Consider the following 22,785-nt stretch of genomic DNA (forward strand, 5'->3'; position numbering starts at 1 on the left):
AGCAGTGCCTCCCCTGCCTACCTTTTCCATACTTCTCTGATCAAAACTCACCCAATCTCCCACAGTACATACTGCTACACCTGTGTATAATGCCCACATGCACCCTTGGCCTCATATATTGTGTGTAAATTTGGCTTTGGTACTAGACAGTGCCTACTGAGCCATTTACTTCACCGCACGTCCCTACTGACATCTACATACTGTATATGGGCTTATTTATGAAGTGTGATATTTTAATGTCTGTATGGATAAATTAATCTTATAATTCTTTATGTAGCTTATAGTGATCATGATTATTTCCTTGGGGCCACTATGCTAATGCACATAAGGCGTCTATTCATTTATTGTGCTTGACATTAACTATACACTTTAAGCTAGCTTATCAACTAAAAATAACGACACGGACACAACTGCGTTGGATTAAATGGTCATTGAATTTATTAATTGGAATGACCTCACTCGTAGTGGGTGGCCAGGAAGACGCTACCACTAACCAGCTCTAGTCACGATCTTACAAAATGGCGGCGACTAAACGCCCCAACTATCATGGGTGCGACTGAAACGCCCCATCTATATATATCAGCATAACCTGTGTTGCGAAGGTCTCACCACCCCTTCCTATAGCAGAGTGAGGACGCTCCCCAAGGGAGCACCCCTCGCCCCCCCCCAAGAGGAAGCAACTCTGGAAGTTTCTACCGTTAATGCACTAAACACCTCCCCTACACTCACCGATAGGCTGGCCCTAACCAATTACCACTCACTCAAAACTCTGATCTGCCTAGCAACAATTGACCTCTTCAACCAATCACAAAATTGCAAGACTCTTATATAGATATCGTGCCCAGCCAGGCACTCTCCTTATCTTACTATTGTTAGTGTAGATCTATTTTTTTGTGCTTTTTGCAGTGTAAAAGTCTTTTTTTTGTTCAAAAAAATAGCAGAAATTATTATACTCTTTTTATATATTAAATATGAAGCCAAAACATAGACATGGCTGCTAGGTTTAAAAGTGTGTCCAAAAAAGACACACACAAGGGCATAGCTAGCATAGGCACAGGGAGTGCAGCTGCTATGGGTCCCAGAGCTGACAGGACCCCATCTTCCCTGTCACAATTACATGTGTTATATACATTTTTCACCATTGGGCGGCACCACGGGCCCTTACAAATTTTTGCCTTGGGGCCTACAATATTTCTAGGTATGTCCTTGGAGCTGCTCATTGTAATGTGGTATAAAATGATCTGGATGGCAGTATACTGTGGCTTAATATGAACTGAGGACACTGTATATCATAATCTAAATTGGGGTTACTGTGTTGCATAATGTGTCCTGTCAACCCTAGTGTGGCATAACGTGAACTAGGGCACAACAGTGGTTCAGAAAATGAACTAGGGCACTACTATGGGGCATGAAAGTAACAACTACTGCAGAGAGGTGTCTCTCTAGAAGCATTGGGACAGGGCTCCCCTCACAATATTGCTATGGGGCCCACAACTTCTGGCTGTGTCCCTGCATACACAGGTAAGCCTATACTTCACTTACATTTGGTACAAATCCATCTATAGGTTTGTAGTAATTCTAGTAACCGCTGAATCACCCTAGGTAACATCACACAATTATAGGAGTGATCCAGAAAAGAGTCCAGAAGTCCCAACAGATGTAGTGAAGATAGAATAGTCATTTTCCCTGAAGTACTGTATTGCTCTCACTGGATATACATTAAGCGTATTCGGACATATATAAATTAGAGATGAGCGGGTTTGGTTTTACTCGGATTTACCCGAATCTCCTTATTGGCTATCGGACGTCACGTGTTTTGGTTAGCCAATAAGAAATATCCAGAAAATAAGAAATGGCAATAATTCTGGCGTAAAGAAGCGAGTAAATCCGAACCCGCTCAGCTCTAATATAAATATTGTTTCCTCTTCTTCTGAAACTCCTAACACACAGGACCCCAAATGATTGGTGCAGCTTCAACAATAATGGTGCCTCCCACAGGAATAGATAATCTTGGGCTCAAATAAGTGTTATCCAAAATACAGGAGAACACTGATGAATTACCTCCAAGTTTTAATGATATAAATAAAAGTAAATTGCCATTACAAAAGCAATAAGGAATAATATAGCATATCAATAATGATGTAATCCAAATGGACCCCTACTGGATGAGATGTAAAATAAGCATCTCGAACAAAACTGTATTCTTCCCAAGCAGGATAACAGGAACCCCATGTACCAGGCAGATGGAATCCAAATGACACCAGTACTGTATATGTTTTTTCTTTGCAGATGATGATGTAAAGCTGAACAGCACTGTATTTCATTGGCCTGAACAAATAGAAACAGTGTTTGAAGTCAATAATAACCGTTTAATGGCCAGGCGAGACCATGCTGAAGATGAGCTACGCAAGAGGTAAATATATGTGGACTATGAGACTCAAAAGCAGTCTGCACTCACTATTCCACAGTATACTGCTGGGGTGCCACCCCAAACAGCCCCAAGCAGTATCTAATTCAAAAAGAAGGGGCAGGGGCAGATTGGGATGGAAAACCAGCCTGGGGTGGGGGTGGAATCTATGAGGGGTGCATGGTCTTTCTCCTTATAAGATTAACACATTTTGGCCTTCCTCCCCTACTAGCCCCAACACTAAATCAGTCTTACTTGATTTCAAAATTGACCTCCTTCCCCCAACTAGTATTATTACTATTTATTCCAATCAAGTACACATTACATTAATATTCCCACAATATAACCTTAATAGCCCTCACCACTTCTCGCTAATAGCACACACACATTACATTAATACCACATCCCACACACTTTATATTAATGCCACACACATACAGGTTGTATTATACATGGTCGAGTCACATTATTATGACCACTAGACGTTGGCAGTGCATAGCCCATGAAGTACGTCACATGTCATGCGCTGGCTTGGTGGGTATATAAGGTTTGTGATAGGCTGTCTGCACATATATTACCCATTGCTGTCATGGGTAAAAGGGGCGATTTATCAGAGTTGCAAAAAGGGATGATTATTGGCTGTCGGGCCAAGGGTGGCGTGAGGGTCGACCGACATGCTACATTGGAGCAACTCACCATCAAAGTTAACATGGGGTGTGTCTAAAACGACAGTTCAGCCATCTAGCTGCTGTCCGTGCTGCGCACAGCGGTTACTCTAGCAGCATGTATGCTCACCACGCTTCGGGCCCCCTCGGGGTTGGCGTGGACCACCCCCTGAGTGGGGATTCCGGGCCCCTGTCAGGATTCCAACCACCGGGTTTCCCTTGGCTGTTGGGATTTCAATGTCGGTATCCTGACCTGCCGGGATTGCAACAGCCAGGAAACTAGCTGCCATAGCCACGATCTCTGTTCCCTGGGCAGAAAAGAATACTAACCTGCCCCCAATTTCCTTATCTCCTGGCTTGGGAGAAATAGAATAGAATTACTACCAATTTATAATCACTGTGTCTATATAAATGGATTTATATTTTATTTTTAATAATCTATATCAGGATGGGGAACCTTCAGCCCTCCAGCTGTTGTTGAACTACACATACCAGCATGCATTGCTACAGTTTTGCTATTTGGCCATTCTAAAACTGTTGCAGGGCATGCTAGGATGTGTAGTTCAACAACAGCTGGAGGACCGAAGGTTCCCCATCCCTGATCTATATAAAAGTTTGACTTACTTTACTCTTCAGATGAGTGGTCTATGACACGTGGGGTGGTATGTGTGATGTTAGTGTATTAGAATGCTTAATATTTGTAGACACTCCCTTACTAACATGTGTAAGCCTGAATCTTCAGTGATGGTCCCTGGGACCAGGGGGATGCTGGGAAGTGGGTGGTCCAGTGTGCAGTGTGTCTGGAGTTGGTGATGGAATAAAAACAGCACAGCAGTGAACTCACATGTCTCTGTGTCCTGATGACTGGATTTACAAACATATGAACAAAACATGGTGTCAGAAGAAGTTTAACTTGGACTGCTAGTGCTCTCAGAGTGTGAAAGAATCTTGCAGAAGTCTGTAAGGCTGTGATACTCAGTGTCTGCAAAGCTTGCCGTGTGCTCCTCTCTTCAAACAGTGAGTAACCATGGATAAACTAGCTCCTCCAACCGGCATGCTGATGTCTGGTAACTTGTCTGAAAACTGGAAAAGATTTAAGGAAAGGTTTAATATATATCTTGCTGCATGTGGAGCTGATACAGAGGCTGACAAAACTAAGGCATTTATTTTCCTCCATGTGATAGGAGAGGATGTGCTGGACATTTATAATAGTTTTCAGTTTGCTGAGGGGCAGAATATGGTGCTATCTTCTATAATGTAAAAGTTTGAAGATTACTTTGTGCCAAGGAAAAATGTGACATATGAAAGATATAAGTTTTTCACATGTGATCAGAAGTCTGTAGATGGATTTGATCAGTATGTTACAGAGCTGCAATCACTCAGTAAAACCTGTGAGTTTGGTAATTTAAAGGATTCACTGATTAGAGATCGTATTGTCTGTGGAATACCTGATAATGGACTCAGAGAGAGACTGCTGAGAGAGCAAGACCTAACACTAGACAAGGCAGTGACTATGGGGGTAATTCCAAGTTGATCGCAGCAGGACATTTTTTAGCAATTGGGCAAAACCATGTGCACTGCAGGGGAGGCAGATATAACATTTGCAGAGAGAGTTAGATTTGGGTGCGGTGTGTTCAATCTGCAATCTAATTTGCAGTGTAAAAATAAAGCAGCCAGTATTTACCCTGCACAGAAACAAAATAACACACCCAAATCTAACTCTTTTTGTACATGTTATATCTGCCCCCCCTGCAGTGCACATGGTTTTGACCAACTGCTAAAAAATTTCCTGCTGCGATCAACTTGGAATTACCCCCTATGTGTAGATCTGCAGAAATAACTAGATTTCAAGCCAAAACGTTACACAAGGAAGCTGATGTACATGTAGTGCAGAAAACAGAGCCAAGCAAACCTCCATTCTCAAGAATGAAGCAGTCTAAGCCACAGTCTAATAAGGAAATGTGTAGTAGATGTGGAAATGCTCACAATCCTAAAATGTGCCCAGATTATGGTAAAACCTGCATGAAATGTGGTAGACTTAATCACTTTGGCAAATGCTGTAAAATGAAAAGTGAAACAACCAATGTGCATGCTGTTAAACAAACAGAGGAATTCTTTGTGGATTGCATTGAACTTTGCAGTGCATATAAGAAAGAATGGATTGTCCCTTTAACGGTGAACGAGATTGTCATTCCCTTTAAGCTTGATACTGGCGCGCAGGTAAATTTAATATAGTTTCAAGACTACAAGACTTTTAGAGTAAAACCTAAATTACATCCAGCCAAAGTGAAAGTTACAGGGTACACTGGGGAGGAAATTCCTGTGAAAGGTACATGCTTAGTGACACTGAAATATAAGGGACAACAGTTTAAAACATCTCTACTGATTGTGGATAAAAATGTGCAACCGATTCTAGGATTAAGTTCCTGCGAGAAACTAAGCTTGCTAAAGAAAGTTTTTATGGTGACATCACAAGTAGAAGATGACTGCAAATCGATGTTTACAGAATACAGAGACTTGTTTGAAGGTCTAGGTTGTTTGCCTGGAGAGCATAAAAGAAATATAGACACGCAAGTTTCTTCAGTGATACACCCCTGTAGAAAAGTGCTGTTTGCGCTGAGAGAAAAACTGAAACAAGAGTTAAATCGCATGGAAGCCTTGGGTGTGATACAGAAAGTTGATGAGCCTACTGAATGGGTAAGCTCCTTAGTAATTGTTGAAAAGAAAAATGGACAACTCAGTATATGTCTAGACCCCAGAGATTTAAACAAAGCTATTAAACGAGAACATTTCAAACTACCAACCAGAGATGAAATCATGTCGCAATTTGCGGGAGCAAAATGGTTCAGTAAATTGGACGCATCTTCAGGATTCTGGCAAATGAAGCTAGATGAGGCCAGCTCAAAGCTTTGTACATTTAATACACCAGAAGGTCGATACAGATTTCTTCGACTACCATATGGAATATTGTCTGCTCCAGAAGTATATCACAAAAAGATACACATGATTTTTGAACATATTCCAGGTGTTGAAACAATGATGGATGACATTATTGTCTGGGGATCTACAAAGGAAGAACATGATTCTAGATTGAGACAAGTAATGGAACTTGTCAAGAAAGTGAATCTAAAGCTAAACAAGGACAAATGTGAATTTGGCGTGAATACACTTACCTTTATATGCGACGTGGTCTCGGATCAAGGTGTAAAACCAGACCCAAGGAAAATATCAGCCATAGTGAACATGGAACGTCCTAACAACAAAGACGACGTCAGAAGATTCCTAGGAATGATTACTTACTTAGGAAAGTTTATTTTTCAACTCTCTGAATGAACAGCCTCTCTTAGATGGTTGTTGGACAAAGATAACGAGTGGATGTGGTCACATGAACAAGAAGTTGGCAAAACTTGAAACAAATCATTACAACGCAACCAGTGCTAAAATTCTTTGATCCTGCGAAAAGAATAAGAATTCCAGCAGATGCTTCGCAATTTGGCCTAGGCTCAGTGCTGTTACAAGAACATGAGGATACATGGCAACCAGTAATCTATGCATCAAGAGCACTGACAAGTGCTGAAACAAGGTATGCTCTGATAGAAAAAGAACTTCTAGCGATCACATATGCATGTGAGCGATTTCATCAGTTTGTGTATGGTCAAACATTTACAGTGGAAACTGACCACAAGCCATTGGTAGCTATCATGACTAAATCATTACATGACTGTCCCATGAGAATTCAACGAATGCTTATCAGACTACAGAAATATGATGTACACTTGCTGTACTGTCCTGGCAAATACATGTACATTGCTGATACACTTTCTCGTGCCGTGGACAAAAGTGAAGGTTCCAAAAGTCTGATGGATGAAGAGATAGAAGCCTATGTTAATTTGATCGTAGCTTCTCTACCAGTGTCTCTTGCAAGACAAGAACAGATTAGGAAAGAAACAGACAGATGACACAATGAAAGTGTTGAAAGATATCATTCTGAAAGGTTGGCCAGCAGAAAAACATGCGTGCCCGCTGTCTATCCATGATTATTGGATGTACCGTAGTGACTTTACAGTTGTCGATGGTATTATTTACAAAGGTAATAGGTTTGTCATACCTACACGACTAATAAAAACTATGCTGTGCAAGATACATGAAGGCCACTTAGGAGAAGAAAAATGTTAAGCGGAGAGCGCGTGAAGTTATGTATTGGCCAAGAATGAACCAAGACATAGCACAGACTATAGCTACATGTGAATTATGTCTTACGTATAGACCGAAACAACAAGTCGAGCCACTGAGTCCTCACGCAGTGCCAGAGAGACCGTACCAGAAAGTTGGCGCAGATTTGTTTGATTGTAATGGGAAAACGTACATTGTCGTGACTGATTATTACTTTAACTACCCTGAGGTGAAGACACTACATACAACTACTAGTAAAGCCGTAATCAATTGCATGAACTCAATCTTTGCAAGGCATGGTGTTCCTATGGAAGTGTTCATTGACAATGGTCCTCAGTTTTCCAGTGCTGAATTTAGACAATTTGCTGATGAGTGGGAATTTGACCATACTACGTCAAGTCCCCACTATCCACGCTCAAATGGGTTGGTGGAAAGTTCAGTAAAAACTGTAAAGAGTCTCATGAAAAAAGCTCAAGAAGGTAAAGAAGATTTCTACAAAAGTCTTTTAATCTACCGCAGTACACCTTTACAGAATGGACTTTCTCCTGCACAAATGCTGATGGGAAGGAGGATTAGAGCAAATCTCCCGATACATGATGAACTGCTTAATACACATAACTCAGCGTTGGTCAGACTGAGTAAGGAACGTCAACAGGCGAAACAGAAACTGTTCCATGACAGGCAAGCAAAAAGCTTATCTGATCTAAAATCGGGTGACCAAGTCCGTCTCAGAGATCACGAGAAAGGTATTTGGGTGCAGAAAGGTATTGTGCAAGCACAAGTAGCACCAAGATCTTATACTATACGTACAGAGCGTGGAACGGAAGTAAGAAGAAATAGGGTGGATTTAAGATCTCAACCTAACCATAATGAAGACAACATGACTGAAGAATACCCTTCATCTGACATGTATGATGATCCTCATAATGGTGAACAAACCACGATTCTAGAAAGGTCCAACATGGTCGATGAAACACAGACTGTGTATGAAAGATCCAAAAGGGAAATACGCAGACCTGAGAGACTCATTGAAACATGTTAGATGATGTTCTTAATATGACGTTGTTAATTGTTGCATTGAAGCGTATAGGGCTTATCTTTAAAGAAAAGAGGATGTGATGTTAGTTTATTAGAATGCTTAATACACTCCCTTAGTAATATGTATAAGCCTGAATCTTCAGTGATGGTCCCTGGGACCAGGGGAATGCTGGGAAGTGGGTGGTCCAGTGTGCAGTGTGTCTGGAGTTGGTGATGGAATAAAAACAGCACAGCAGTGAACTCACATGTCCATGTGTCCTGATGACTGGATTTACAAACATATGAACAAAACAGTATGTTTACTTCTTCCAAGGTGAATTCAATATGGGGGTGCATACTCTATGTGGGAGAAAAAAAATCCTTGCAATCAGTGCTAATGCTCAGACTGTCACCAACACTAGGACAAATATTACACACCCGGGTTATTATTCACAGTAAGTTGCTTATGAAGGGGCATGCAGAAGGGTCTGTTGGCACATAAAGAGCATGAGGAGGGGACTGATGGCACATAAGGTATGGAATTATCTGAAGGCATCTGGAGAGGGACACGTGTGAGGAGGTTTGAGGGACATTTTTAGAGAGGTAATGTGTGATGGGACACCGAAAAAGTTCAACTGACATAAAAAGGTGTGAAGGGAAGGAGTGTTTCTTTGTACGACAGTGAAAATGAAAGTATAACTTTCATTTGTAACTGTTTAACAGTAAACAGCTAAATATTTAAAACATATTTAGAACAAATTTGTGCCCTTATTTATCAATGAGTGATAAATTTCAATGTGAGTGATAAATTGCACCAGCCAATCCGCTCCTAACTTCATTTTATCAAAAACAGCCTGTGACATGGAAGTTAGGGGCGGATTGGCTGATGCAATTTATCACTCACAGTGAAATTTATCACTCATTGATAAATAAGGGCATTGGTGTATTGAAGAGTGTATGCTTTATCAATATATATATATATATATATATATATATATACTCTTCACAAAGCCAGGTCACTACATGCATTAACAAACAAGAAAATAAATAAGACACATTTTGGGATGCAAAGCTAAATAAGTGTTTAATCATATTTCTCTTACGTCCTAGAGGATGCTGGGGACTCCGTAAGGACCATGGGGATAGACGGGCTCCGCAGGAGACATGGGCACTTTAAGAAAGACTTTAGATCTGGGTGTACACTGGCTCCTCCCTCTATGCCCCTCCCCCAGACCTCAGTTTACTACTGTGCCCAGAGGAGACTGGGTGCTTTTCAGGGAGCTCTCCTGAGCTTCCTGACAGAAAGTATATTTGTTAGGTTTTTTATTTTCAGGGAGCCTGCTGGCAACAGACTCCCTGCATCGAGGGACTGAGGGGAGAGAAGCAGACCTACTTCTGTGAGTTGAAAGGCTCTGCTTCTTAGGCTACTGGACACATTAGCTCCTGAGGGATCGGTACGCAGGTCTCACCCTCGCCGTCCGTCCCAGAACCGCGCCGCCGCCCCCCTCGCAGAGCCGGAAGATAGAAGCCGGGTGAGTATGAGAAGAAAAGAAGACTTCAGAGGCGGCAGAAGACTTCATGATCTTCACTGAGGTAACGCACAGCAGTAAAGTTGTGCGCCATTGCTCCCATACACCTCACACACGACAGTCACTGTAAGGGTGCAGGGCGCAGGGGAGGGCGCCCTGGGCAGCATATAGACCTCTTTTTGGCACAAATAAATATATATACAGCTGGGTACTGTATATATATAAGAGCCCCCGCCAATTCTTACTGTTTTAAGCGGGACAGAAGCCCGCCACCGAGGGGGCGGGGCTTCTCCCTCAGCACTCACCAGCGCCATTTTCTCCACAGCACCGCTGAGAGGAAGCTCCCTGGACTCTCCCCTGCTTATACCATGGTAGAAAGAGGGTTTTAAAGAAGAGGGGGGCACATAATTAGGCGCATATTGTATATGTAAAACAGCGCTATCTGGGTAAACATAAAATTATTGTGTTTTTTTCCTGGGTCATATAGCGCTGGGGTGTGTGCTGGCATACTCTCTCTCTGTCTCTCCAAAGGGCCTTGTGGGGGAACTGTCTTCAGATAAGAGGAATCCCTGAGTGTGTGGTGTGTCGGTACACGTGTGTCGACATGTCTGAGGTAGAAGGCTTTCAGGAGGAGGAAGAGGTGAAAATGAATGTGGTGTCTCCGTCGACAACGCCGACACCTGACTGGACGGATATGTGGAATGTTTTAAGTGCTAATGTAAACTTATTGCACAAAAGATTAGACAAAGCTGAAGGTAGGGAACAGTCAGGGAGTCAACCCATGCCTGTCCCTATGTCGCAGGGACCTTCGGGGTCTCAAAAGCGCCCACTATCCCAAATAGTTGACACAGACACCGACGCGGATTCTGACTCCAGTGTCGACTACGATGATGCAAAGTTACAGCCAAAATTGGCTAAATGTATTCGATATATGATTATTGCAATAAAAGATGTTTTGCACATCACAGAGGAACCCCCTGTCCCTGACACGAGGGTACACATGTATAAGGAAAAGAAACCTGAGATAACCTTTCCCCCCTCACATGAGTTGAACGAATTATGTGAAAAAGCTTGGGAATTTCCAGACAAAAAACTGCAGATTCCCAAAAGGATTCTTATGGCGTATCCTTTCCCGCCAACGGACAGGATACAGTAGGAATCCTCCCCTAGGGTGGACAAAGCATTGACACGCTTATCCAAGAAGGTAGCGCTGCCATCCCAGGATACGGCCACCCTCAGGGGTCCTGTTGACCGCAAGCAGGAGGTTACCCTAAAGTCCATTTACACACATTCTGGTACCTTACTCAGACCGGCAATTGCGTCGGCCTGGGTTTGTAGCGCTGTAGCAGCATGGACAGATACCTTATCAGCGGAGATTGAGACCCTAGATAAGGATACTATTTTATTTACCCTTGGGCATATAAAAGATGCTGTCCTATATATGAGAGATGCTCAAAGAGACATTAGTCTACTGGGTTCTAGAATAAACGCTATGTCGATTTCTGCTAGACGAGTCCTATGGACCCGGCAATGGACAGGTGATGCCGACTCAAAAAGGCATATGGAGGTTTTACCTTACAGGGGTGAGGAATTGTTTGGGGAAGGTCTCTCGGATCTGGTCTCCACAGCTACAGCTGGTAAATCAAATTTTTTGCCTTACATTCCCTCACAGCCTAAGAAAGCACCACATTATCAAATGCAGTCCTTTCGATCACAGAAAAACAAGAATGTACGAGGTACGTCCTTTCTTGCCAGAGGTAAGGGCAGAGGAAAAAAGCTGCACAACACAGCTAGTTCCCAGGAACAGAAGTCCTCCCCGGCGTCTACAAAATCCACCGCATGACGCTGGGGCTCCGCTAAGGGAGTCCGCCCCAGTGGGGGCACGTCTTCGAATTTTCAGCCACATCTGGGTTCACTCACAGGTGGATCTCTGGGCAATAGAAATTGTTTCTCAGGGTTACAAGCTGGAATTCGAAGAGGTGCCTCCTCGCCGGTTTTTCAAATCGGCTCTACCATCTTCTCCCCAGGAAAGGGAGATAGTGTTAAATGCAATTCACAAATTGTATCTTCAACAGGTGGTGGTCAAGGTTCCCCTGCTTCAACAAGGAAGGGGATATTACTCGACCCTGTTTGTAGTCCCGAAACCGGACGGTTCGGTCAGACCCATATTAAATTTAAAATCCCTGAACCTATACTTGAAAAGGTTCAAGTTCAAGATGGAATCGCTAAGAGCGGTCATCGCCAGCCTGGAAGGGGGGGATTTTATGGTATCTCTGGACATAAAGGATGCATACCTTCATGTTCCCATTTATCCACCTCATCAGGCGTACTTAAGATTTGCGGTACAGGATTCTCATTACCAATTTCAGACGTTGCCGTTTGGTCTCTCCACGGCCCCGAGAATTTTCACCATGGTAATGGCGGAAATGATGGTGCTCCTGCGAAAGCAAGGTGTCACAATTATCCCGTACTTGGACGATCTCCTCATAAAAGCGAGATCAAGAGAGCAGTTGCTGAACAACGTATCACTTTCACTGAAGGTATTACAGCAACACGGCTGGATTCTCAATATCCCGAAGTCGCAGTTGGTTCCTACGACTCGTCTGACTTTCTTGGGCATGATTCTGGATACGGACCAGAAAAGAGTTTATCTTCCGATAGAAAAGGCCCAGGAGCTCATGACTCTGGTCAGGAACCTATTGAAACCAAAACAGGTGTCAGTGCATCACTGCTCTCGAGTCCTGGGAAAGATGGTGGCATCATACGAGGCCAATCCCTTCGGCAGGTTCCATGCGAGGACCTTCCAATGGGACCTACTGGACAAGTGGTCCGGGTCTCATCTACAGATTCATCAGTTGATCACCCTGTCCCCCAGGGCCAGGGTATCTCTCCTGTGGTGGCCGCAGAGTGCTCACCTTCTAGAGGGCCGCAGGTTCGGCATTCAGGACTGGATCCTGGTGACCACGGACGCGAGCCTCCGAGGTTGGGGAGCAGTCACACAGGGAAGAAATTTCCAAGGTCTTTGGTCAAGTCAAGAGACTTGTCTTCACATCAACATCCTGGAACTAAGGGCCATATACAACGCCCTATGTCAAGCGGAGACTTTACTTTGCGACCAACCGGTTCTGATCCAGTCAGACAACGTCACCGCAGTAGCTCATATAAACCGCCAAGGCGGAACAAAGAGCAGAGTGGCGATGGCGGAAGCCACCAGAATTCTTCGCTGGGCGGAGAATCATGTAAGCGCACTGTCAGCAGTGTTCATTCCGGGAGTGGACAACTGGGAAGCAGACTTCCTCAGCAGACACGACCTGCATCCAGGAGAGTGGGGACTTCATCAGGAAGTCTTCGCTCAGATTACAAGTCGGTGGGGACTGCCCCAGATAGACATGATGGCGTCCCGCCTCAACAAAAAGCTACAGAGGTATTGCGCCAGGTCAAGAGACCCTCAGGCAGTAGCGGTAGACGCCCTAGTGACACCGTGGGTGTTCCGGTCGACTTATGTATTTCCTCCTCTTCCTCTCATACCCAAGGTGTTGAGAATAGTAAGAAAAAGAGGAGTGAGAACAATCCTCATTGTTCCAGATTGGCCACGAAGGACCTGGTATCCGGATCTACAGGAAATGCTCACAGAAGATCCGTGGCCTCTTCCTCTAAGACAGGACCTGTTGCAACAGGGACCCTGTCTGTTCCAAGACTTACCGCGGCTGCGTTTGATGGCATGGCGGTTGAACGCCGGATCCTAGCGGAAAAGGGTATTCCGGATGAGGTCATTCCTATGCTGATAAAGGCTAGGAAGGACGTGACATCTAAACATTGTCACCGTATATGGCGAAAATATGTTTCTTGGTGTGAGGCCAGGAATGCTCATACGGAAGAATTCCATCTGGGCCGCTTCCTTCACTTCTTACAAACTGGAGTGAATTTGGGCCTAAAATTAGGCTCTATTAAGGTTCAGATTTCGGCCTTATCCATTTTCTTTCAAAAGGAATTGGCCTCTCTCCCTGAAGTACAAACTTTTGTGAAGGGAGTACTGCATATTCAGCCTCCTTTTGTACCTCCGGTGGCGTCTTGGGACCTTAACGTGGTGTTAAGTTTCCTTAAGTCACACTGGTTTGAACCACTTGAAACGGTGGAGTTGAAATATCTCACTTGGAAGGTGGTCATGTTATTAGCCTTGGCTTCGGCTAGGCGAGTGTCGGAATTAGCGGCTTTATCACATAAAAGCCCCTATCTGGTTTTCCATATGGATAGAGCGGAATTGCGGACCCGTCCTAAATTCCTGCCAAAAGTGGTCTCATCTTTTCATATGAACCAACCTATTGTGGTGCTTGTGGCTACGCGTGACTTGGAGGATTCCGAGTCCCTTGATGTGGTCAGGGCTTTGAAAATTTACGTGGCCAGAACGGCTGGAGTCAGAAAAACAGAAGCACTGTTTGTCCTGTATGCAGCCAATAAGATTGGCGCCCCTGCTTCAAAGCAAACTATTGCTCGCTGGATCTGTAACACGATTCAGCAGGCACATTCTTCGGCGGGATTGCCGTTACCTAAATCGGTCAAGGCCCATTCCACTAGGAAGGTGGGCTCTTCTTGGGCGACTGCCCGAGGGGTCTCGGCACTACAGCTGTGCCGAGCTGCTACTTGGTCGGGTTCAAACACTTTTGCAAAGTTCTGTAAGTTTGATACCCTGGCTGAGGAGGACCTCCTGTTTGCTCAATCGGTGCTGCAGAATCATCCGCACTCTCCCGCCCGTTTGGGAGCTTTGGTATAATCCCCATGGTCCTTACGGAGTCCCCAGCATCCTCTAGGACGTAAGAGAAAATAAGATTTTAAACCTACAGGTAAATGTTTTTCTCGTAGTCCGTAGAGGATGCTGGGCACCCATCCCAAGTGCGGACTACTTCTGCAAGACTTGTATATAGTTATTGCTTACATAAGGGTTATGTTATAGTTTTCATCGGTCTTGGACTGATGCTATGTTGTTTTTTTCATACTGTTAACTGGGTAGTATATCACAAGTTATACGGTGTGATTGGTGTGGCTGGTATGAATCTTGCCCTTGGATTAACAAAAATCCTTTCCTCGTACTGTCCGTCTCCTCTGGGCACAGTTTCTCTAACTGGGGTCTGGAGGAGGGGCATAGAGGGAGGAGCCAGTGCACACCCAGATCTAAAGTCTTTCTTAAAGTGCCCATGTCTCCTGCGGAACCCGTCTATTCCCATGGTCCTTACGGAGTCCCCAGCATCCTCTACGGACTACGAGAAAAAGATTTACCGGTAGGTTTAAAATCTTATTTTTCACTCCTCAGCACTCCATACTCTATTATCCCTTTCAGACCGCCAGCAATAACTCGGGTTATTGCACGTGAATGCGCAGCAACCTGAATGCGCAGTCTGAAAGGGGCCAGTTGAAATAATCCAACCTGGTATTTCAACTCGGGTAGTGAGCAGGAATGATCATGGGTTCAACCTGGCTCCTGGTACAGTGAGAATGGGTAAGCTGGGTCAAAGCATCCAGCACTCGGTTACACTATAGGAAGAGGCGGCGCGTTGGCGGTGACATCACCAACCCGCCGATAAACCGAGTCAGGCCGCCTGTCTGAAAGGGGTTTCAGCCGGGTCGTACCTGGGAAGGAACCGTGTACAAATACGGGTGCGACCCGGCTTATGCAGTGGGAAAGAGGTATAAGTTTAACATTATTAACAAACTTTTTATACCTGCTCCTCCGCTGCTTCTTCCTACAGTATTTTGTTTTTTTCTTCTGCATCTGGTGAAATTCTTCTGTTTTCATTTTTTATTTCCTCTTGTCTGGGGCAGGATGTGGAGGTTGCTCATGTTTGCTGCGCCTCTTCTTCTTCTCATGTGGGGTCTAAAGCTGTTTTCCACTAACAGGCTGTCCACGTCAGTCACTTTGTAATGTAGCAGTGCCGCAGTCAAACACAGGAGGAGGGGAGCAGTTGACAGCTAGAGCAAGGTGCACTGGAGCAATATGGTGGGCTGAGAGCCTCAGACTGGAAGGTACTTCATGGACTTGGGGCATGCCGAGTCACCTTCTCATGTGCTGTGCTGCCGTCTGCTGGCCCACTCATCCTCTTCCCAATCTCTGCAGCCAATGTGGCCAGTGTTAGTCACTGAGCACATTGAACAGGAATGGCTCAATCTGCTGCTTGATATCTCTGGCCAGACATCACAACTGGCATTTGAATTTGCCCGCTATGACGTCATTGTCGGCGGTTCTTGCCTCTGGCATATAAGACTATAAGATGACCGGTGGGTGGGTCAGCCATACACACAGCCTGCAAGATGTATCGGCATTAGCTGTGCTGCATGGCCAGCCTGATATGTGTATGAATGACGTATCTGGTGTACACCTGCTGACGCATTACAGATACATCGCTCGTTGATATATCTATCTAGTGTGTACCCAGCTTATGTCAAGCACACTGCAGATTCAACTCAGTAGTGGGCAGGTGACATCACAACGCATCATAGCACATTTCCCAGCAACCATCAGGTGAGTTTATCAAAATATAAACAATTGGACGTGCAATCGCTACTTGCATCGCTTTCTTTGGATCTCTCAATTTCTAGGAGTGCCTGGAGGTGATAAACGTAGATTGCTGGAGAAAGCCCGAAAATCTCTGCAAACATATGTGAAACCCATTTTTGCTATAGAACGGGCTTTTCTCCCTTTCTTAAATCGGCCCTTAGGCCACATTATATGCTGCTGCTATCCTACAGTATATCCCACTCTCTCACTGTTCTATTTCTGCATATTTAATGAGATTTCTCTGGTATAAAAATCACATTAAGTTAAGTTCAAACTTTGTTCATGGTTAAATATTCAAAACTGTTATTCATGTAAATAATTGTGTCTCCTACACAAATATGGGCTGTTCAACTACCCCCTTAATGTACAGCATGGTATATTTTGTTCTTTGAATTAGCCACTTCGCTTCGGAGAGTCTGCCTAATTTGATCTCTCATGTGGTGGCAGATCCAGATAATAAGTGGGCTGACTGATTACACTTCGAGTGAGCTAATGTTACCTAGGGACTTATATGCTATTGTCTATGTGATGTGAATATTGATAGATATACCTCTCCACTATAATGGCTCAGTTTGTCTCAGTGTATTTCCTGTTACATTTATTTGAAACTTAATGTGCTTTTTTATGGGGCTTCCAGTACTTTTGTAATCTACACTTGTATAAACCTATTATAGATAAAACCGTGGAACTGCTACAAAGCACACGATGATCATAGAAACCCAGCAAGTTCCAAGCTGGCTGCTCAAAGCTATATTTTGGGCATCATTTTGATACAAATGTGTCTTGTCTTGATAATAGCAATGCAGGCGTTTTGTTTTTACCTATTTACTTTTATTGAAAATATGTTTAGGAACATTTTATATGGTGTTTGGTGTAATTATTTCCCACTGCCTCCATATGTCACAGTTGCTGATGCAGCCTCAGCGTTATATTAAAGGACTATGAGGGAGATTAATCAGATCTGATGAAAAGTGGAGGTAAAGCGCAATGGAATTTGCTGCGCTATATAAGAAACTGATAATTATAATAATAATACCTCAGAGCAACCAAGCAGAGTCTAGCTATCATTTATCTTGTAAATTCTAGAATATGCTAGGTAGAACCTGATTGGTTGCTATGGGCAACACCTCCTCTTTTCCTTTATGACAGTTTGATACAGTAAATATCCCCCTAAACAGACAGTGCAGATCCGATGTAGGCAGGGCCGGTGTTACCATTAGGCAGCCTGAGGGGGCAGCATTGAGGCTGCTGGCATGATAATAAAGATGTCCTTATTTTACTTAACTCTGCTTGTGGTGACGGTACCTACAAGCCGTGGCTGCCACCCCCTCACTTATCAGCCGCTGTCTGGCTGCGACTACTGTACAAACATGTCTGATGCCGAGCAGTCAGCAGCAGCAGTAATCAACACCCACTCCCTTCCCTCTCTGTATGTATATACCGTCACTTCTGAGGGTATTTGAGGGGTGGTAGGCTAACATTTTGCCTAGGGTGCCATGACACCCTGCACCATCTCTGGATGTAGGCAACTTTGCAACTACATTACTCTTGTGCGCTATGTCCAATCTAACAGCTCCACATTAGAAAAGTAACAGGTCGGCCTGAGCCTGCTCTTGATAAAAGCACTTTTGGGGATTAGTTACCAATAAAATGCAATGGGCCTGATCCATAGATGGGTGCTACTGCTCAGCTGCTGTGACTTTGTAAGTAGCGGCTGTGTAATAATATGCTAATGCTGCAGGAGGTGTCTTGTGTAATTAGACACCTCCCACCGTCCTCTCTGATATGCTGCTGTGTCCGAAGATGCAGCATCTTATCATCTGCGTGTATATTGCCCATCTGAGTAACCCTTAGGGTACCTCGGGTGGAAAGTGTTTTCACATTGCAAGGGTCAGTGAAGCTGACAACAACACAACCACTGGCCTCGGCACACCTGGAAAATGGGGCAGACACAACAACATTTTCCGAATTGCTGGCCATCGCTGCCCCATCCCCACCCCCAAACGCCAGCAGCAGGTAAATCATGCTGCGGCTTAGGTGGCACTGCACATATGCAGTACATAGCCTACACATGCCCAGGTTGTCTAACATTGGAGATGTACACCATCTGTATGCTGTGTAAACCAATGTCAACCATTGAGTGCATTAATCCATAGCTGCTAATCATCAGTTACTATTGACAATTAAGTCCCCTTCCCACTATTAAATTCTGAAAAAAGTGTAATTTCTAGGATTTTGTATAATTTCTCTAATGCGTTTAATTGTACTGCCTGTAAAAAAGATGTATTAGAGGCATACATTGCTTTTTTTTTATGGATCATACTTATATTCCCAATATTCCTTTATGGAGAACGAGCCCTAAAAGCTGATGTCTGATACATTTCTGCGCAGTTGTATTTTGCTAAATTGTATAATCATAATTATGTATTTTTGTATTATTTATTATGGCTTTGAAAATTTGCCACTTAGTACATTTACCCCTTAAGTGGGGTACACACATCTGACTAGATTGCTTAGAAATTAAGCACACATCGCTCTGTGTGTATAGCCCATAGCGATAGCGATGCGTGGGCCCGTGCTTCACTTTCACTGACTCTAGATTGGCCTGCATGCAGGCTAACTCTATTCAGATCACTCACTTCACCGCTAGGTGAAGTGAGCGTTTTGTTTTTTTTTTCCCCTCGCTCAGCACACATTGTGCTGTGTGCTGAGCATAAAAAGATGTGTGCTGAGCGATCTGTGCTAGATCGCTCAGCACACATCTCTGGGACACATCTCTACGTGTGTATCCCCCATTAATCTTATAGCTGAATTTTAAGTCTAGAACAGAAGTGTTCAACTTAAAAAAAATATAAAAAAGGAAAATATGAATGTGGAAACTTAGTGGACCAATCAGGGCTGTCTTAACAGCATTGTAAGCCCTGGGCAAAACAATGTACTGGGGCCCCTATCCATCCATTCACAGGAATAACTGAAAAATAATAATCATATATTAGCCCTCCTGCAGTGCTGCAATGTTTCTCCACACGCTTCCATACAGTGAATGGCTGTCAGCATTTTGATTGCTGGACAGCTCCAGCCATCCACCAGTCTGGCTGCAGGCTGGGAGGCGGGTAGAGAATGCTGCCTGGCCAATCTGATTGTGTGTAACTCACAATCAGAGAGACCATACAGAATTCTCTACCTGCCTTCCAATAAGCTCCAGGGGAACCAGCCCAGAACGGAGATGCCCACTGGCCCCTGCTTGAAGGCCCCTAGAATTGTGTGGCATTGAGCAGCTGCCCAGTGAGCCTATACGTTAAGATGGCCCTTTAGCTGATCACTTGGTAGCCAGCATACAAGCTTAAAGTTTGGAAAAAGAACATGTATGGTCTACTATTGATGTCAAATGAAAAGACATGATAATCTGGCTTCATTTACAATTAACGTTCAGCCACATGAGCAGACAGGGGGTCTGATTCAGAGATGGATGAAAATGCCATCGCAGCTGCAATTTAGTACACAGTGTCTGTTTGAAAATGTTTTCCCTTTTTTTCTGCGCTCTGCACTAAACAGCTAATATCAGTTTAGAAGAAAATAGATAAGGAATGCAGCATGTGGTAGTGAGCACCTGCAGATGATGTACAGCATCTGTAAAACACAATTAACAGTGACATGTCAGTGAATTCCAATGTGACCCAAGCTCTCCAGCGTCAGTAGTGCTGAAATCTTACTGCGGGCAATTTAAAGGGCTGTTTATTTTACCTTCATACTATTTTTAAATATTTTTTTTATTCCTGCATTCACTCATTTATTAAGTTGAGTCTTTCAGTTACTTTATTGCTTGTAAATGTATAATTGTGTGTATTGTATTACTCTGTTTGATATCTCACAAATAAATATTGCAATATTATTTTTATTCTCACTATATAACAAGTTCAGCAATTGATATAACTTACGCAGGGTCCGCGGGCTGCATGAGAACTGCAGTGCCTTTTGTTTTCTAGCCCAACAGAAGAAAGACATATAGGCCCTCATTCCGAGTTGTTCGCTCGCTAGCTGCTATTAGCAGCATTGCAAATGCTAGGACACCGCCCCCTGGGAGTGTATCTTAGCTTAGCAAAATAGCGAACGAAAGATTAGCAGAACTGCTACTAAATAATTCCCTGCAGTTTCTGAGTAGCTCCAGACCTACTCCTAGATTGCGATCACCTCAGTCCGTTTAGTTCCTGGTTTGACGTCACAAACACGCCGTGCGTTCGGCCAGCCACTCCCCCGTTTCTCCAGCCACTCCTGCGTTTTTACCTGGCATGCCTGCGTTTTTTAGCACACCCCCTGAAAACGGCCAGTTTCTGCCCAGAAACACCCACTTCCTGTCAATCACACTACGATCACTCGAGCGATGAAAAAACGTCGCTCGAGCTTGTGTAAATCTACAAAGTTTTGTGTGAAAGTACTTAGCGCATGCGCGCTGCGTACCATGCGCATGCGCATTTTTGCCGTTCTTTTACTTAATCGCTGCACTGCGAAAATCGGCAGCGAGCGAACAACTCTGAATGACCACCATAAATGGGGACTTGGGGCACAAATGACGTACTAGTGCAGCATTTCTGTCTCTTGTGTCCCTTATCACTCTGAATCTGTACTGTCCTATACATTGTACAGGTTCCCATTGCGACTGAGGTGATCTGCCTCTATAGGGGGAGATGAATCAGTCCTTGCCAAAGCAACCAATAAACTTCTCCTTTGATTGATACATTTCCCCCTAAGTTCAATATGGCAGTGCGTCAGAATGATTTGCACTTTGATTCACTGGCAGACTGTTACTGGACTACTGCAGAGTGTACTGCCATCAGCAGGGCCAGATTAAGTTTTATGGGGTACTAGAATCTAGGGATGTGCACTTGAAATTTTTCGGGTTTTGTGTTTTGGTTTTGGGTTCGGTTCCGCGGCCGTGTTTTGGGTTCGAACGCGTTTTGGCAAAACCTCACCGAATTTTTTTTGTCGGATTCGGGTGTGTTTTGGATTCGGGTGTTTTTTTCCAAAAACCCTAAAAAACAGCTTAAATCATAGAATTTGGGGGTCATTTTGATCCCAAAGTATTATTAACCTCAAAAACCATAATTTCCACTCATTTTCAGTCTATTCTGAACACCTCACACCTCACAATATTATTTTTAGTCCTAAAATTTGCACCGAGGTCGCTGGATGACTAAGCTAAGCGACCCAAGTGGCCGACACAAACACCTGGCCCATCTAGGAGTGGCACTGCAGTGTCACGCAGGATGGCCCTTCCAAAAAACACTCCCCAAACAGCACATGACGCAAAGAAAAAAAGAGGCGCAATGAGGTAGCTGTGTGACTAAGCTCAACGACCCAAGTGGCCGACACAAACACCTGGCCCATCTAGGAGTGGCACTGCAGTGTCACGCAGGATGGCCCTTCCAAAAAACACTCCCCAAACAGCACATGACGCAAAGAAAAAAAGAGGCGCAATGAGGTAGCTGTGTGACTAAGCTCAACGACCCAAGTGGCCGACACAAACACCTGGCCCATCTAGGAGTGGCACTGCAGTGTCACGCAGGATGGCCCTTCCAAAAAACACTCCCCAAACAGCACATGACGCAAAGAAGAAAAAAAAAAGGCGCAATGAGGTAGCTGTGTGAGTAAGCTAAGCGACCCTAGTGGCCGACACAAACACCTGGCCCATCTAGGAGTGGCACTGCAGTGTCACGCAGGATGGCCCTTCAAAAAAATACTCCCCAAACAGCACATGACGCAAAGAAAAATTAAAGAAAAAAGAGGTGCAAGATGGAATTGTCCTTGGGCCCTCCCACCCACCCTTATGTTGTATAAACAGGACATGCACACTTTAACCAACCCATCATTTCAGTGACAGGGTCTGCCACACGACTGTGACTGAAATGACGGGTTGGTTTGGACCCCCACCAAAAAAGAAGCAATTAATCTCTCCTTGCACAAACTGGCTCTACAGAGGCAAGATATCCACCTCATCATCATCCTCCGATATATCACCGTGTACATCCCCCTCCTCACAGATTATCAATTCGTCCCCACTGGAATCCACCATCTCAGCTCCCTGTGTACTTTGTGGAGGCAATTGCTGCTGGTCAATGTCTCCACGGAGGAATTGATTATAATTCATTTTAATGAACATCATCTTCTCCACATTTTCTGGAAGTAACCTCGTACGCCGATTGCTGACAAGGTGAGCGGCGGCACTAAACACTCTTTCGGAGTACACACTTGTGGGAGGGCAACTTAGGTAGAATAAAGCCAGTTTGTGCAAGGACCTCCAAATTGCCTCTTTTTCCTGCCAGTATAAGTACGGACTGTCTGACGTGCCTACTTGGATGCGGTCACTCATATAATCCTCCACCATTCTTTCAATGGGGAGAGAATCATATGCAGTGCCAGTAGACGACATGTCCGTAATCGTTGGCA

General features: G+C 44.2%; 1 protein-coding gene across 1 annotated transcript in view; it reads left to right on the forward strand.

Annotated features, from left to right (window-relative positions):
* DNAH3 (dynein axonemal heavy chain 3) overlaps positions 1-22,785 on the forward strand; it is a 952,415-nt gene that overhangs the window by 468,633 nt on the left and 460,997 nt on the right. The window contains exon 15 of the mRNA XM_063934423.1: positions 2,290-2,413. Within this exon, the coding sequence (XP_063790493.1) occupies positions 2,290-2,413 (124 nt within the window). The remainder of the gene's footprint in view (positions 1-2,289; positions 2,414-22,785) is intronic.

The sequence above is a fragment of the Pseudophryne corroboree genome, chromosome 7 (assembly GCF_028390025.1).
Source record: "Pseudophryne corroboree isolate aPseCor3 chromosome 7, aPseCor3.hap2, whole genome shotgun sequence".
Classification (NCBI taxonomy): domain Eukaryota; kingdom Metazoa; phylum Chordata; class Amphibia; order Anura; family Myobatrachidae; genus Pseudophryne; species Pseudophryne corroboree.